This window comes from Mus pahari, chromosome 20 (genome assembly GCF_900095145.1).
Source record: "Mus pahari chromosome 20, PAHARI_EIJ_v1.1, whole genome shotgun sequence".
NCBI lineage: Eukaryota > Metazoa > Chordata > Mammalia > Rodentia > Muridae > Mus > Mus pahari.
In genome coordinates, this window is record NC_034609.1 from 50,449,587 (window position 1) to 50,466,790 (window position 17,204).

At 40.3% G+C, this 17,204-nt stretch overlaps 1 protein-coding gene across 12 annotated transcripts in view; it reads left to right on the plus strand.

The window, feature by feature from the left end:
* The window catches only part of Pard3 (par-3 family cell polarity regulator), a 557,497-nt gene that overhangs the window by 289,610 nt on the left and 250,683 nt on the right, over positions 1 to 17,204 (plus strand). For 11 of the 12 annotated variants that reach the window (XM_021220703.2, XM_021220690.2, XM_021220693.2 and 8 more), the window contains exons 6-7: positions 8,387 to 8,478; positions 10,838 to 10,921. In XM_021220703.2, coding sequence (XP_021076362.1) covers positions 8,387 to 8,478; positions 10,838 to 10,921 — 176 coding nt within the window. The remainder of the gene's footprint in view (positions 1 to 8,386; positions 8,479 to 10,837; positions 10,922 to 17,204) is intronic. The other variant, XM_029532463.1, reaches the window with a different exon arrangement.

Below are 17,204 nucleotides of genomic sequence, written 5' to 3' on the forward strand. Positions count from 1 at the left end.
TGTGTGTGTGTGTGTGTGTGTGTGTGTGTGTGTGTGTGTGTGTGTGTGAAATTTTGGCACTGTGATTAAAACATGTGTTTTTAAATTTTGAAGATTGTTTTAAGGAGTTGCTCTAACAGCACCAATAATTCCTTAAGAATTTTTATTACTGATTTAAATGTCTTCATTAAATTTTTTATGTTTATGTTTATAATTTAGTGTGTGCATGTATGTGGGAGCACACATGTGAACATCAGAGGAAAACATGGAGGAGTCTCCTTTTCTATCCACCATGTGGGTTACAGGTATCAAACCCAGGCTGCCAGGCTTGTCATCGAGGCTTTACCTGCGGAGCCGTCTTACCAGCCCTCTATTTTATTTTATTTTTGCTTGTTGCTTTAACCTCAGTATATAAATTTTCAACTTTTAAAGGTTATTTATTTATTTGAGACATGGTGTCATATAATCTGGGCCAGCCTCAAATTTACTATATCGTGGAGATAAAAAGGTCTCAGAGCAAGGAAAACTTGACATTTTGAAACGAAACCCCACACTCTGAGGTGGTTAATATGTGTATCTGGCTCCCTCCAAAAAACACAGATTTGTTCATGTCTCAAAACGCATAGTGTCCAACTATCCCTGAATCATAGTTCTTCTTATCAGTGTCATTATAAAGCCAGGGGGTGTTATTCTGGCCAGCTATCAAAAGGTAACCACTGGCCACTGTTAACTCAGTTCCTGTAGAAGTTTTTGTTTTACAGGATCCTATGACTTAGTTCTGTCTTTGGAGAGTGTTTGAATTAGGCTGTTGTTGTTGTTGTTGTTGTTGTTGTTGTTGTTGTTGCTAGATTTTGTTCCATAGATTGAAAAACCTTTTGCCTACCCCCACCCCCAGATAATAAAATTAGAGATGAAAAAGGAAGCCATTATGGTAGATACTGATGAAATTTAGAAGCTTATAGTGGTATACCTTAAATGTATTTCACTAACTTGAAAAACTTAAGAGAAGTGAATAGATTTTTTTTTTTTTAGGTGCATATGGCCTACCAAAATTAAATGAAAATTAAATAATTTCTTCTGCGGATGCTTTTTTTTCCCCTGTAGCTCAGGCTGGCCTTAAACTCCCTCTCTGTGTGAATGTTGGTGTGTGCCACCTCCAGTACCTGGCTGATTTGTTGTTGTTGTTGTTGTTGTTGTTGTTGTTGTTGTTGTATGATTTCTCCCTATGTGGACCCAGAATTTGGAATGCTGGGATGCAGGTGCATGCCGCCACGCCTAGCAGCCAAACCCTTTAAAACATTATGTTACTCTCATAGAATGCAGTGACCTGACCGTGGGGTGAACCTGTTTTACCCACTGTCTTATTTTATCTCTCTGGAAGGCTGATACAATCTTATCATTCAGTTAGGAAGTTCCTCTGTCCACAGATGTCTTTTCCAGTGTGATGGGAACTAGCCTTCCCTGGGGAGCTGGCGAATTAATCAAGGAGCTGCGCCACCAACACGAATACCTTCTGGAATCCTCTTCACAGTTCTCAGAAGGACTTGGAAGCCACGTCCCTGTAGAATAATCTATCAAGTGTAATTTAAAAAGTAGCCTCGCTCATTCTGTCTACCTCCAAATAAATGTTTTCCCTAAGATACTTAGGGATACATTTTATGAAGTCGTAAGTCTTTCACTGAGTCAGGAAGGTTATGCAATGACTGTCAAAAGTATGAAAGAGAACATTTAATAGATAATTAGTGTAGTAGAATTATTTAAAGTGTTGTATTCTGTATTCTGTTAAGAATAAGAAGAGATTTTGAGAGAATGTACTATAAACTTGAGAGGTTACTACAGGGTCATCCATTTTTATGTTTTAAGCATAAAATCAGTGATAGGCAGGAAATGTACAAACTGAAATAGAATTTTACTATTTAATAATGTGATTCCTTAAATGATAAATTTCTACAACTGTGATCTTTTATTTTGAAAATCCCAGTTCCTTGGAATACTGTATGTGCCAACACAGGTGGATGATGGCTTCTACTTGAGTTTGCAGAGCTTTGTGAAATTGGTACTGTGGTGGTGTTTCTTATCATGAAACCGTTTCTACTTTTTCTAAACACAGGAACAGATGAAGGCAGGATTCAAGCCCTTAACTTTTCTAATTACTCTCATTTATCTTACCATGGCATCCACCTAACTTTCTGAGCTTCAGAAATTTTATTCTATGAAGACCAGAAAAATATTTAGCACTCAAATAGAAGGTAGCTAAAACCATTAAAAATTTGTGCAAATTTAGATGATATTTAGCTTATACAGACAGGCGTAGTTCTCCATACTGAATGGCTGGCGTGAGGACTTATCACTCAAAGATGAATTGTCTACTGGTGAATTGAGGTTTTTACTCCAAGGTTATTAGTTTGGGGGTTATTACCATCATGGAGGAGAATCTTGAGCATTGATGTTTCGCAAGCAGCTGGGCACAGGTATCCTCACATAGTGCTCTCACCTCTTATGGATGACCTGACCCCCAAACCGTCTCCTTTTGTCCTCTGTGAGTGGAAAGTTTATTGTTTTCTCTGTTGAAAGACTAAGACTGATTAAATAGAGATAGACAACAAAGAAGCAAACAAAGGCTGTAGACCCTGGCAAAATTCCAAAGAAAGTGTGTGGAATGCCTCATGAGTTGTTTTTCATCAGCAAGAAGAAAAGAAATATAGCTCAGGGTTTGCCTGGTGACTCCAATGGGCTTTTGCTTACATGAGCCGAACCTGGCAGCCTTCAGTCTGAGACTGGAGAAGGCTCAGTTGGTTAGTTACACCGCTGTATGCTAGAGTTGGGTTGTAACATACCTGAAGCTGAGTTGAAGCTCACATTACATGGTGGCCGCTTTGGAGAAAATTTTATTTTCTACCCTCAGTCAAATTAATTTGGCATCTCATTCTTTCCTCTCCTTTGACTGTTCTGATACTGTTTTCTTTATTTTTTTTCTTTATTTTTCCCCCTTTTATGTTTTTAATAGAGTGAGCTAAGAGTTAATAAAATTAATCCCCCTTCTGTGTGAGAGTTTAAACTGGATTTTGGGGCTCTCTTCGTTCTGTAAACTTGAAAAAAGTAATAACACAGTAGAGTTTTTGTCTTATGCATTACCCCTGATAAGTAAATTACATCTGAACTTACATAAAGAATCTGAGCAGATGTGTCCACACTGGAATCGCTAAGATACTGGCTTTTTCTGAAGCTCTGCAAACTGCTGTCTGGGAGTCCTTTATATTACCCATCTGTCAACCCACCACCCAAGAAATGGTACCCTGAAGAGTGTGTATGCTAGGAACGTACACCTAGATACCCTTCAGGGACCAGGTCTGGGCTCCTTGCCTTATATCTTCAAAATAAGTCTAATGTCAGTTCCCCCTTGGAGCCTGGAAAGACTCAGTGTTTAGCTGATTCTGAAATGCTTTCATCCCAGGCAGGCATTTCACAGGTCGCACTCAGAGTTCAAGGACGTAGTGCAGCGTTCTCAGGATGAGGAGCATTCTCTGCCAAGCCTCTCACCAGCGCAGACTCTCCCCAGATGCCTCCCCGCTGTCTCACATGCCTTAATGTCCTCCTCTCTCCAGATGGGATGGAAAACTTGCTACTCTCGGGCTGCTCCTCTTTCCTGCCTCTGTCATCTCAGGACCGTAGTTCAGAGCTATGGTAGACACATGCCGGAGTGTGGGCTTAGCCCTGTCCCTGGCGCCCTCAGCCTCCTCTCCCACCCACAGGTTCAGTCAGCACTACTGTGGTACACAACAGGGTTAGAACTGTGCATGGTTTCAGTAACTGGCACCTTGTGATGAATTCATTCTCTTTCATGCTTTCTAGAAGTCGACTTCTTTTACTTAAGAAATGTTAATTTTGCCAATATGAATTTTTCTTCCGTCTCCCGTTCTCCCTTGCAGTGAGTGATTCTCAGTCTTCCTGATGCTGTGACTCTTTAAAGGTTCCTCATGTTGTGGCGACCCCCAACCATAAATAAAGTCATTTCTGTTGCAACTTCCTAACTATAGTTTTGCTACTGTTATAAATTTTAATGTAAATATCGGATGTGCAGATGGCCTTAAGTGACCCCCATGAATGGCTCTGTTGACCACCACCCCCCAAAGTGGTTGAGACCCTAGGTTGAGAACCACTGCCCCATTGAAATTTTTGAAATGTCTGATTTTGTTCAAGTTATTTTTTTTTAAACTGAAACAATTACTCTTTTCTTTCCTTGTGGGGAAATTGTCTTCCAGATATCGTCTCCAGTGTGAACTGGTTTCTCCTTCCTTGAGCGGTTCTCTCACCTCCCTCTGAGACTCTGTGGTACTATACTTCACTTTATTTTAGTTTCCAGGACTTTGCTTCAGCACGGTGCTAAACGAGTGTAAAGAAAGGTCCACAGAGGATGAAAATATACTCTTTACACGTGCACACTTGACTTTCAGGCTTCTGTTCATACATTAGCTGCAATGGTAGCCCATGACATGAGGACACAGGATATGATGGGTCCCCGTGGCCATCCCTTCATTTCTGGACAGCCTTGTTTTGAGGGCATTTGCATAATAGACAGCTTTGAACATAGGCACAGGGTCTCTCTCGGTAGCCACAGTAAACCTGGCCTATTCTCAATTTTCTTCTTTCCAGTATCCCCCACTTCTTGCTATCTTACAGAAGCTCTTACGCCGGAGATGCTATGGGTAAGGAACAGACTGGCTTTGACACTATGATCATGTTTTTTTGTTGTTGTTTTGTTTTGTTTTGTGTTTTCTGTCTTCCACTAGCCCTGCATCTCCTAGCAGGGTCCGTCATGGTATTATAGTCACACTTCCAAGCTCTGGAGGAGCTCGGGTCACAGCTGCCACAGTTCCTTTGACTGCTAACACACAGCATGTCATAACTGTATATGTTTGCGATGTAACCACAGTTGCTGGCATTTACTTTCTCTTTGAATATTTCCTTTACTTGTAATCCACAGTATTTTCTTCTTCCACCTGATGGTGTGTGAGTGTGTGTGTGTGTGTGTGTGTGTGTGTGTGTGTGTGTTAGCTTTTTCTCATCCCTAGAGGCAATTCACAATGAAAATCTGTGTGTTCAGCAAAGCGCAATAAACATCAGGTGTTATGCAAGTTTCCCCACTGTGGATTTTCATGTGATTGAATGGGCAGTTTGTTTATATTAAACTATTTTGCAAGGCATGCAGAGTATGAAAGGATGAACGGGAACCGCAGGCAAGCCTACCATTATTTTATAAGATGTATCAGGGACCAGGGAGATGGCTCAGTGGTTAAGAGCACTCACTAACTGCTCATGCAGGGGACCAGGGTTCAGATCCCAGCATCCACACAGATGCTCACCACCACCTGTAACTTTCCAAGATATCTAATGCTTTCTTCTGGCCTCCGTGGACTCCTACACACATGGTAACACATAAACTCATACAAGCACACACCCATACACATAAAGTAGATAAGTTAAAATTTTAAATATGTCATATTGATATCTAATCACCCAAAAATATCTGTCAAGGTGTATTTCTTACATCAAGTTCTTATATTTTTTTTTTAGGATTTATTTTTTATTATTTTAGTTATTTGCCTATGCTAAGTATTTCTGTGTGGGGATGTACAGGCACCCAACGTAGACGGAGGCTTCCTATCTCCTGTTGCTAGAATTACAGATGGTTATTTAATTAGATGTGACTGCTGGGAGCCAAACACAGGTCCCCCGAACAAACACTTTACCATCTCTATAGCCCCTGGTACTTGGTTTTAATGACATATGTAAATTGCCATGTTTGGCAGGTATAGTGTTCAAGCACCATGCTAAATTGGGGCATAGGTCATCCCAGTTGTGGATCATCTATTCCAGAGAGAAGTATGTCTCGTTTGTTCCCAATTCTTAGAAGACACAGAGACAGGGTATCACCTTCCTTCATTAGCATCACTCTCCAGTGTTTTAACACCTCAACCTGAAATTTCAACCTCTGCATTCCTAATTAAAAGAGAGGGATGAGAAACTGCACCTGGAAGTTCCTTACCAGTATCTAGCTTTACTTAGTGTGCTAGTCCTTAAATATTGATTGTATGTTAGCTGGACTTCATTTTTCTTTATGGTCACAGTGGGATGCAGTATTTAGTTTTGCTGACAGTACTTGTGTGTACGTGGCTTTTACAACATACAAGACAAAATATAGGATGCAGTAGCTGATGCTGACCCGTGTAAAAGATGCTAATCTGTAGTTGCCTCAGCCACTGAGCACAGTCTCATGTACCCTAGCTAAGTTCTATGCACAGATCTCCAGAGTCTCTTCCATGCTTGGGGGCCGACCTGTAGGGAAATACTCTGTAAATCCCTTCTTCCTGGTGTGTCTCTGTAGTTGGGATATTCTTTATGTGGCTGTTTTCCTGGTGCCACATTGGTGTTTCAGTGGGGGATAGATCTTAGTGACATTTCAGTGGGGCTTAAACTATTAATAGATCTTAGAACAAAATGTCTTTAACCTGTAAGATCATTTTTCCCCCCTTACATCTGGCTTATAAACAATCCTGCCACCTCTCCACCTTCCAACTCCCAACGGAGAAGCATCATTTAGGGAGTTCGTGTTTACATTCAAAGTGGTGTTCTTAGGCGGGTTCAAGAAGCTGTTAACCTTTGAGATGTATTATATGGTGGTGCTTAAGAGAGATAGATGGTTAAGAAGTACATATTAGAGCCTCTCAAAGCACAGGAGCATCAATCTTCAAGCACCCAGCTCCTCGGAGCAGGGAGTGCAGGATGCATGGGTATGTCTGCCACTCCCGGGATGCATGCCACGGCAGAGCAGGAGATGACAGAAAGATGTGATGGAGTAATCTGCCTTTCTCTAAGCTCCCTTTAGGAATGTTCTGTACTGTCTGTCCTGTTTATTCTTTTGTTGACTGGTGTATCTGTTGCTGGCATGCATGCATGTATGCATGCATATGTAATTATGATAAATTATATACATTATGTATATATGTAATATATATGTGTGTGTGTATCATTTATATAATACATATCTCACAAGTTAAGTATGTGCAAGAAAGAGGAGATTGGCCAGGCATGGTCACATGTGCCTGTGATCCCACCACAGTCAAGGGGATCGAGAATGTGGTTACAGAGGAACTTTAGGCCAGCCTAGAGTATGAAACCGTATCTCAAATTAAAAAAAAAAAAAAAAAAAAAAAGTTCTTCATCTTCATTGACCCCTTTCCTAATGCAGTTGGTTTAATGCATTCATAGTAAAACACACAAACAAGAATAAAAAATAGAAGGAAAAAATAAAATTATATGTGTACCTAAATTATTTCTATAAGCATGGGAGTAGATCAGTTAAGCTATACTTAATAGCTCCCTTTAGACAACCCCAGAGATTGCTAGGGTTAGTTTTGCTTTGATTAACAAGATTTTACAGAGTCTGCTGTTGTTGTTGCCAGACAGTTCATTCGAGTTGAAATACGCATGGCCCTCTGAACCATTGTATTTGGAAAATGGATCTTGTGTAAATTTGTTGATTTAGAACACTGATAACAATCAGGCATGCTCGTCATTATTCAAGTGGCCTCAAAGAGTCAAGGAAGGGTTGATTGGTAAACTCCTTAATGGAAGAACATCAACAAGATGATAAGGAAAAGAGGGTCCTTGGGTAGGTTGCATTTCACTTATTCATGCCAGCAACAGCATTTATCCCACTTCCTTTTGGAATACAAACATACTCAACAATATCTGTGATACAATAGGGCATTTTCAAAGGTGGTGTGCAAGTACAGGGACTGTATATACAGAGTGTTTGTGTTCCCCTTGCCTTAGGTATTGCTGTATACCTCTAAGCAGGTAAGAGTCTATAACCAAGGCTTCTGTCCTGAGAGAGGCACAAGGTACTCAGCTGCTGAGGGATGCTCTTTGAGGAGCCTTCCTGGAGCAAGGATTTTAGGCTTGGAATTTTCCCTACTAAATTCTCATCATGACAAGCTGAGTTAGTAAGTAATGGGGGAAGGCTTTGCTATGTCTTTGGTAGTGGTCATGGTCTACTAGCACCCCAACTGTTTTGGTCTTTGAAGTGTTTTAGGGCTGTAAATGTATTCACTTAGAAATGTATCACAACATTGCAGCAATATAATTACTGCCTAAAAGATACATTCAAAAAATGACATAAATAACAAGATAAAGGAATTTGCATTAATTACAGTGCAGTTTTCTTTCTGTATCCTGGGACTTTCTGTTGACTGCCTGGGACACATTGTCTCTTGAGACTCTTTCTTGCTTGTTCAGGAAAGCATCTGTGTCTTACCACCTAAGAGTTCCTGGACAAAAGACCTCTTAACAGGATCCGCGTGCTTCTCAGCTTCCTTCATGCTTTTCTTTGTCATTCTGCCTCTAGGATGAGGAAGGCACAGAAGAAGACAGCAGCCGAGTGGAGCCGGTTGGACATGCTGATACTGGATTGGAGAACATGCCCAACTTTTCCCTCGAGTAAGTCCCTATGGCTTGGCCTCATTTTTTACTGTGTATGTGCAGCATCGCTACGGGCAGCAGGTGTTCTAAAGCATACGGCGTGCAGAATGTTTGTGCTTAGGTAAAAGCTATGCCTGCGCTGCTTCATGTTCACTAAGAACATCCTTCATGTGTGATGCCTTGTAAGCAGCGAGGCGTGGAAGCTCATATGTGCCTACCCAGGGTTTCATGTTTTGGTGAAAACTGCTAAATTACAATAGCATAGTATTTGATTGAAGATGTCTGTCATGTTAACAGCTCTGTAAACATCGTAACTGTTTTCGGATTGCTTTCCCTGTCTGTATGTTGATCATTTGTTCAAGTTTGCGAAGTGAGAAAAAATATTCATCTTATTCATATTGATAATTAAAATTAATAACAGAATATTATTTTAATACCAAAAATTAGTTGGATAAAGTATGCCTTGGTCACGTACACACAAGCACATACATGCACACAATTTAGCTGAAGAAACAGGGTCTGTGAAGATTCTTGGTGGGATGATGAATGCCATAGTTGGGAGTCCAGACCAAACCCGATTTTAGCCTTTTGCTACTTCACAGCTTTAGAGCTGGGATATTAGCATGTTTACAGTGGAGACTGTTCTCAGCTCCTCCCCTGGTAGACTGGAGTAGGGAGGACAGTCATACTGATCTTTTATTTGACTTTTTGGTCTAAATGTAGGGTGAAGACAACACTATTAATAAACTTCTTCCAGAACAGGTGTGTGTGTGTGTGTGTGTGTGTGTGTGTGTGTGTGTGCGCACGCGCATGTGCTAAGAACATCACAGTAGGATTGAGCAGGCTTAGATACCATGGATTTATAGATGCAACCACCAGCATTTAAGAGATGCTTGAGGTGCCACCTTTTTTTTACAGAGAGAATGTAGACTAAAATAAAGTCATTAAAATTAATGCTTTTCTTCATTGAGATGCAAATGTTCAAATTAGTATTAGTGGTTTAAAAACATGAGTTTTATATAGTTGTGTGAAAATGACTTATACATAATGTTACTTTAGTAAACGTTTTAGCTGTGTGTACAGATACTGTTCGTTTGTTTAGAGAAAAGCCTCCCTTTATAGCCTAGGCTAGTTTCAAACATACAGCAGTCTGTCCTCCTCCTGCCTCAGCTTCCTGGATTCTGAGAACATAGGCATAAAGCACCATACCAGACTTTTAATTTAATTAATATGTGTAATTAAATCTATATACATGATTCTGCTTTGTTGGCTATCTCTATTGTTAGCTGGACTTACTTTTTATATAAGTGAGACATTTTTAGTACATATGTTATCAGCTGATTATATAAGAAATATAGTTCAAAGCTTGGCATTTTGTTTTATATTAAAAACTACATTGGGATCCCTGTTGGATCCAATGGTAGTTACTTACAGTTTTCCAAATTGTTTATAGTAGATACTTAATTGGCATTCTATTTCCAAATATGGATCGGTATACATGCAGCTCTCTGAAAATGTGTGCATACGTTAAAAAAAGAATCTGCAAAGGATGTAAAACCTCTCACGTAGTCTAGAAATCTACCTTCTCTATATCATCATCTTCATTAATCTCAAGGCAATGCTACCAGTAAAGATCCACAGAAGAAGTGTCAGTTCCTGGCCACCACGCTAAGTGCAGTTGCTCAGAAGCAAAAACAAACAGAAGCATTTGGTTTCAGTGGGTCCCTTGGACCGAGAGAGTAAGCTTCAGAAACCACCCTCACACTACTCTGCAGCTAAGGAAATGGAGGGTGGTTCATCATAGTGAGCTGTGAGGTCATTAGCAGTCTCCTTTAGACAGTCAACCTGCAGGAGCAAGAGCTCTGCGTCCTTAACGGGTTACTGGAAGGACGGAGTGACATGCATTGGAGCACGTTGTAAGTTGCCATATGCCATGTGTGCACAATGCCCCATGTTTAGCTAGCCTAAGAGTTCTCAAGTTAGCTATTGGAGTGTCAGTAACATCAAGGCGCTGATGTCCAAAGCGTGAAGTCATATTGCTCAGAACAGAATGGTCCAAGAGGACCTTCTGTGCCCTTATTTGCTCCCTCCATGCCATCAGACTAGCGTTCAGGTAGGCGGACTTTGGTGCTGCCTCCATCACCACGCTTGCGTTCTCGAGTGTGTATGTGTGCGCCCGTCGCCTGTCTGTCTGGGATTTTGTTTTGTTCTCTCTCTCTCTCTCTTTTTTTTTTTTTTTTNNTTTTTTTTTTTTTTTTTTTTTTTGTGTGTTTTTTGTTTTGTTTTTTGTTGCGTGTCTGTTTTTGTTTTGTTGTGTTTCTGTTTGGGTTTGTTGACAGTCCATGTTCATGCTTCCTCATTCATCATTGTCTCACAGTGATATGGTAAAGCTCGTACAAGTCCCCAACGATGGAGGGCCCCTGGGAATCCATGTAGTGCCTTTCAGTGCTCGAGGCGGCAGGTAACGTATCTTGCAGGTTTTTTAATCGATCGTAATGTCCACTGTTTTCTGTGTTGACTTCGCACATGCATAAGGGAAAGGTTTTCACTGGGGTCAGCTGCTTGCTTCCATTGTAAATCTGTCTACAGAATAAACATGCCCGATTGAGGAAGTTTCTATGCACAGGGAAGATCTGTAGGTTCAGATTATATTAACCAGCTCACCACTTAGCACATCCTGGTACTTATGCACTCTGTTGCAAGCTGACCACCATGCCTCTATTTATCCCCAGAGAACTACAGTAATTATGTTAAAAAAAAAAAAAAAAAAAAGAAAGAAAGAAAGAAAGAAAGAAAGAAAGAAAGAAAGAAAAGAAAAAAAAATCATACAATAAAAGTTACCCAGATATCTTAGGTGGGGATTTGTTTCAAATTTGTCTTTCTTAGCTCATTTCTGCAATTAGGTAAGACACTTGAGTTTTTTAAAAAATTTCCTTAGAAAGCTGGGCAAGCTGACTTTAATCTCCAAATGCTCACTACACCAAACGTGGTGCTGTTATTTTCATCCTTAGTACTACAAAGAATATGATTCTGTAAAGTCTACCAATGCTACACGAGTTGTCTGGATTCTCCCCGCTGCCCCCAACTGTGAAGTAAACATTAATTTGGGGGCTTTAATATATTCAAATAGTGTTGTTTTTCTTAGATAGTTAATTATACATAATGATAAATTATTATAATTTGTTGTTTAATTATTATAAGGTATATTTATATGTTATAGGTTATTATAGATATAGATTTAGATGTAAATTTTTATAAATAAAAGTATAATTATTATGTTTAATTTTGTGTATTAATGCTTGATGTGTGGGTGTCTTAGCCAGGTGGGGTCCTTCCTATTCATGGATGACACCATGTGTATTAATGCCTGATGTGTGGGTGTCTTAGCCAGGTGGGGTCCTTCCTATTCATGTGTGACACCGTCCTCCTTTTGTTCAGTTTGTGATGACCTGGTGAAACATGTTTATGCCTTGTTTTTGAACCCCTTAATCAACTTTTATTGTTTTCACTTTATTCTTTTAAAAGTATTTCAGCTTTTTTCCCCCTTTTTGGTAGGGAAAAATTGTCAAGTAGCCTTATACTAGTATCAGAGAACTAAGGACCAGGAGTCTACCAAGTGACTGGGAATCCAGGATGACGGCAAGAAATAGGAATAGGCTGGTGAGCAAAACACAGCCCAGTGACTGAGAACCTGGAGCACATGCTAGGAAACCATGCTTGGCAGGGGAGATGTGTGATTAAGAGCTGAGGGCTACAGCTGTGAACATACATCAGTTACGAAAGTCCAGGATGGTCATTTTGAATTGAGGCTGGAGACTGAAGATCTGAATGCAGAACAGTGAGATCCCAGACCAGTGGCAGAGAGCCATCATCTGTGCTCACACTGTTGTCAGGTGTGTTCTAGAAGACAGAGCATGAATTAGCATACAGCCAGATATATGTTGTATTTCTAAGTCTTTGAGCAATTGCAGTGCTTTCCTATTAATCATAACAACTGCAAGTCCAGATTTATGTTTTCCTTTGGTAAAAAATATAGATTGTGGGTGGACTTGAAACTGAAAGTTGAGTTTATTAACATTCTTTTGAAGTACCCTGAATGCACTATCTTGTGGCTCAGTATAAAATTCACCTTGAATTTTAGAGTGGGACTTTTATTCATTCCCTTTTTCCTTTTTTCTTTTTTTATTTTCACCTTAAACTCTGGGAAAAAAATTAAAATATCTTCAAAGGACTTTCAGCTAAATAATTTTTCAAAGGTACCTTGGCTATATATTCTTTTAAAGATATTATGTGGTATTATCTCAAAAGAAACGAGAATGAGTTAAAAATCATGGATCCCAGCTTCCCAGGGCCCATGCGTCTGAAACTGCTTGTGAGCTGTAATTCATCACAAATAAGATTATTGTGTATGTGCCAACGTCAAACCAGTATTTGTATTGCAAACGTGTTACTTTCTGTCTTGCATTACACATTTCCCACCTCACTGTGAAAAGACATTAGGATAAAATAAACAGATGACAAGCCTAAAGCGAAAGGAGAAAACAGAAATAAACCTGCCAGTAGGATGGATTCAGAAAAATATTGCAGAGCCCACCACAGTTGGTGGTTGCCATGGCGTTGAGTTTGGATGCACAGAACCCAGTCAAGTAAACAAACAAGCTCTTCTGCAGAACTAGCAACTCTAGAGCCGAGTCATTTTTAATTCCTTCCAGTTTGACTCTTAATGAGGAAAATCATGTGCAGCTTCCCTACATAAAGAACAAACGACTTGGATCTAGGAAAAGCAGACACTTCATAAATCCCTGCTGGTTCTCACCATTTTCCCCGTGGCAACTGGATAGAAGTGCTTGGTTTTCGGTCCACTGGTGTGCAGGCTCTACAGTCTTCTACCTGACCTTGATGCTTCCAGCTCTCTGGGGTTGGGTGAGCATTGTGAGTGATGGATGTGGTAGCTCAGACTCAAGAGTCCCATCTCCAGGAGTGTAGAGATTCCGGAAATGCTTGAAACTGGTCCTTTCTGTTGTCAGAAATCCTGAGAGGCCCTCACCTTGTGATGAGGATGGTGGGTGCTAGGAGACAAAGGTCAGTAGAATGCTACATTTCTCCATCAGAAACCCTGTGAGACATTTATCACCCCATGATGAGGATAGCCAGTTATCTACAACGAGATGAACAGACGCCATTTTTCTCCAGGGATTTGCTATAGTCAGATGGTGGGTGATCTGGGAGCTGGTAGAGAAGTGTCTGAATTTGGAAACTGAGTTTGACTGGTGGTGGAGGATGATTTTAAATGTGATGGCAGTTCCGGGATCTCAGGCAGATTGAGCAACCCAGCAGAAAGGAATCTGTGAATGCAGGCAAGAGGGAATTATGTGTTCTTCAGTGGGAACACAGCAGCACATGCATGCACATTGACATGTCTGGGAAGTTAGCATGAAAATTTTACTCAGCCTTGTGGCCTCTCAAACTCAGGGACTTAACTAATTGAATCACTGTCCCAGAGTGTTTATTTTTATAGAAATGATAAGTACATGTAATCTTTGCTTTCCTGTTTAGAATTTCAGTCTAATTCAAGACGAGAATTATGTATAGAGAAGGGCCATTCCGAGACTGGTTTCAGATATCGTATGTAGTGAAGGAAAACAGCAATTTAAACTTGTGAAGTTGTGTTGGAGAGAGAGCTCTAAAACTGCTTCACAGGGGCAGCTTCATTTCTGACCTTGCTGGACCTGCTTTTTAAAAGGCTATTCTCTGTTGTAAGCTGAATGTTGTACCTTCATCACAGCATTAAGGATGGCTCGTCTCCCAACTCTTCCTTGGAGGACTGACTCTAGACTAGACACAAATATGTTAGGAAAGTCGACAGGATCATCATCTCCGCAATGCTGTGTCTCTTAAGTATCTTTGTGGAAACCACAAAGCTGGTGCCACTCCGTACCGGGTTTCATTATTTTGAAATATTTTCTCTTTACATCTGTATCTCCATTCCCTCTCACAAAACAAACAACCTTAAGTCACAAATGCAAATGCTCTCAAGCCATTTATAACAAATAACTATGACATTGTTTGACGGAATTTGGCTGTTTTATAGGTTCCTTTAAGTTCTAAGAACTATTCAGACCTATTAGTTCAAAATCCTTGGTAAAATGAAATTGCAGGCCAACAGTGATGGAAAAATCTTAAGCTCAAGGCCAACCTGGGCTTTGCAGTGAGAACCTGACATACAAAATTAAAAATAAAATAAAATACTAATGCCAAACCCTGGCCAAGGCATTGTTTGTCAGATTTTCCAAGACTTTCCAATGGTATAGAAATATGATTATAGTATAACCTTAGGTCAATACAAAACAAGATACAAAATAATTTACCACACTAGGGGCCAGATCTATGAAACTGTCATATTTTGTATGTCCTTTGATGAACTTGAGAATCAGGTCTATTAAAAGGTACCATCCACATGCTAAAGGGATTCAAAAGACTCGAGACAACTGAATGTTGGCTACTATGCAAAGCCCCTGAAAGCGCTGTATGCTTGACACATTCCTTGAAGGAAACAAGGCATCTGTCCTAGAGATGTTATTCTGGAAAGGTAGTAATTCCTGGAGGGCATTCCAAAGGAAGATGCTCACACAAGTGTGAGTAGCTGGTTGGGAGATGAGAGTCAGTCATTTGAATCATGGTGTGTCTGTAGATGCCCCTGCAAAGCCTTACGTGGGCTCCACAGTCTCTTTTTGTAGTAGGACATGTTCTGAATCTTTCCCAGTGAAGACAGTTGTTCACTTATATAGCATCCATAGCACAGCACAGCCTGTTTCCAGGTATCTTTCTTCATGTAGTAATAAATATTTTTTTCATACTACATTTTTTTTTTGGGGGGGGGGGAGGAGTTTGAGACAGGGTTTCTCTGCATAGCCTTGCCTGTCCTGGAGCTCACTCTGTAGACCAGGCTGACCGTAAACTCACAAGAGATCCATCTGTGTCTGCCTCCTAAGTGCTGGGACTAAAGAAAGGCATGTGCCACCACCGACTAAATTTTCTTATGCAACTTATAATCAGAAGTTGATTAATTTTATTTAAGTAGGATTTTTTTGGTTTTGTTTATTATAATTTTATTTTACTTTGAGACATAAGGCCTTGAAGTGGTTTTTAAAGACATAATCTCTCAGTTCCACCCCTAGAGTTAGAGGTATCATAGATCCAATATACACCACAAAAGTAGCTGTTTGCACTGTGGTTTAAAAGCGTTTGTTAATAAAATATAGCCAAGAGCCACAAAGAAGGTTCAGCAAGGAAAGTTGCCTACTGCCAACCTGAAACCTGGGTTCCACTGCTGGGGCCCCTGTACAGGAAAGAGAGGCCTGACTCCAGGTTTGTCCTCTGACCTCCACAACTGCAGTGTAGCATGTACATATATGTAAACCCACATAGAAATAAAATGTCATAGCAATTACTTTTGGGGATAGTTTCCTGGAGAGGTGGCTCAGTGCTTAAGAGCATTTGCTCTTCTGACAGAGACCAGCATTCTGTTCTCAGCACCCATGATAGCTGGCCCATAACTCCAGGTCCAGAGAATCCCACATCCTCATGCCGGCCTGCATGGGCCTCCAGTTGACCATTTGTCATACATGAATTGCCTCTGTTGCTGCTTCCTGTTTCATTTATAAATCCATGCTTTCTTATTTACTCGCTGTGTAATAGGAAAGGCTTTTTTTTTTTTTAAATCTAACTATTAACTATTAACTTTGTTAATCCTAACAAAGGCACACTCCTGGTTCTTAGAAATTCTTGGGAGAGGGGAACGTAAACCAAATACATTTATTATCTCTGATCAGCAAAATGTACTTGCAGAATTCTCCTTCATGTGTGGTATTTTATCAGAACACTTAGGAAAGATCCAAGTCTATGTAGGTTTGATTGTGGTTTTGGCAAGATGGGGTTTTAGCATGGAGGGGGTAGTCTGTGGATCTTGGGAGTGTTCTGACTTCCTGCTGCTGGCTTCTGTTGGCAGGTACCCTACTTATTAATCACTTCTTGCTTTTTATATACGTATCTGTGGTGGTTTGACTGAGAATGACCCTAGAGGCTCATATGTTTGAATATTTGATCCTCAGCTGTTGAAACTGCTTGGTAAGAATCAGGAAATGTGTCCTTATTTGAGTACATGTGTTGCTTCAAAACACACTATTTCTGCTCTCTCTCTCTCTCTCTCTCTCTCTCTCTCTCTCTCTCTCTCTCTCTCTCTCTCTTTCTGCCTGTGCTTGTGTCTTAAGGTTTAAGCTCCCAGTTACTAGTAGTATAGCATCATCCATACTAGGATGTTATGGTCACAGACTCACCTTCTGAAATTGTAAGCCCTAAATAAATTCTGTCTTCTGTAAGTTGCCTTGGCCATGGTGTGATGGTTTGTATAAGCTTGGCTCAGGAAGTGGCATTATTAGGAGGTGTGGTCTTGTTGGAGTAGGTGTGCCACTGTGGGCATGAGCATGAGACCTAGCTACCTGAAAGTCAGGTAGCAGCCTTCAGATGAAGGTGTAGAACACTTGGCTCCTCCTGCACCATGCCTGTCTAGATGCTACCATACTCCCACCTTGATAATAATTAACTGAATCTCTGAACCTGTATGCCAGCCCTAATTAAATATTGTCCTTTATAAGACTTGCCATGGTCATGGTGTCTGTTCACAATAGTAAAACTCAAAGACACTTAGAGAAAGGAAGTTTCTCTATTCATATATATATATATAT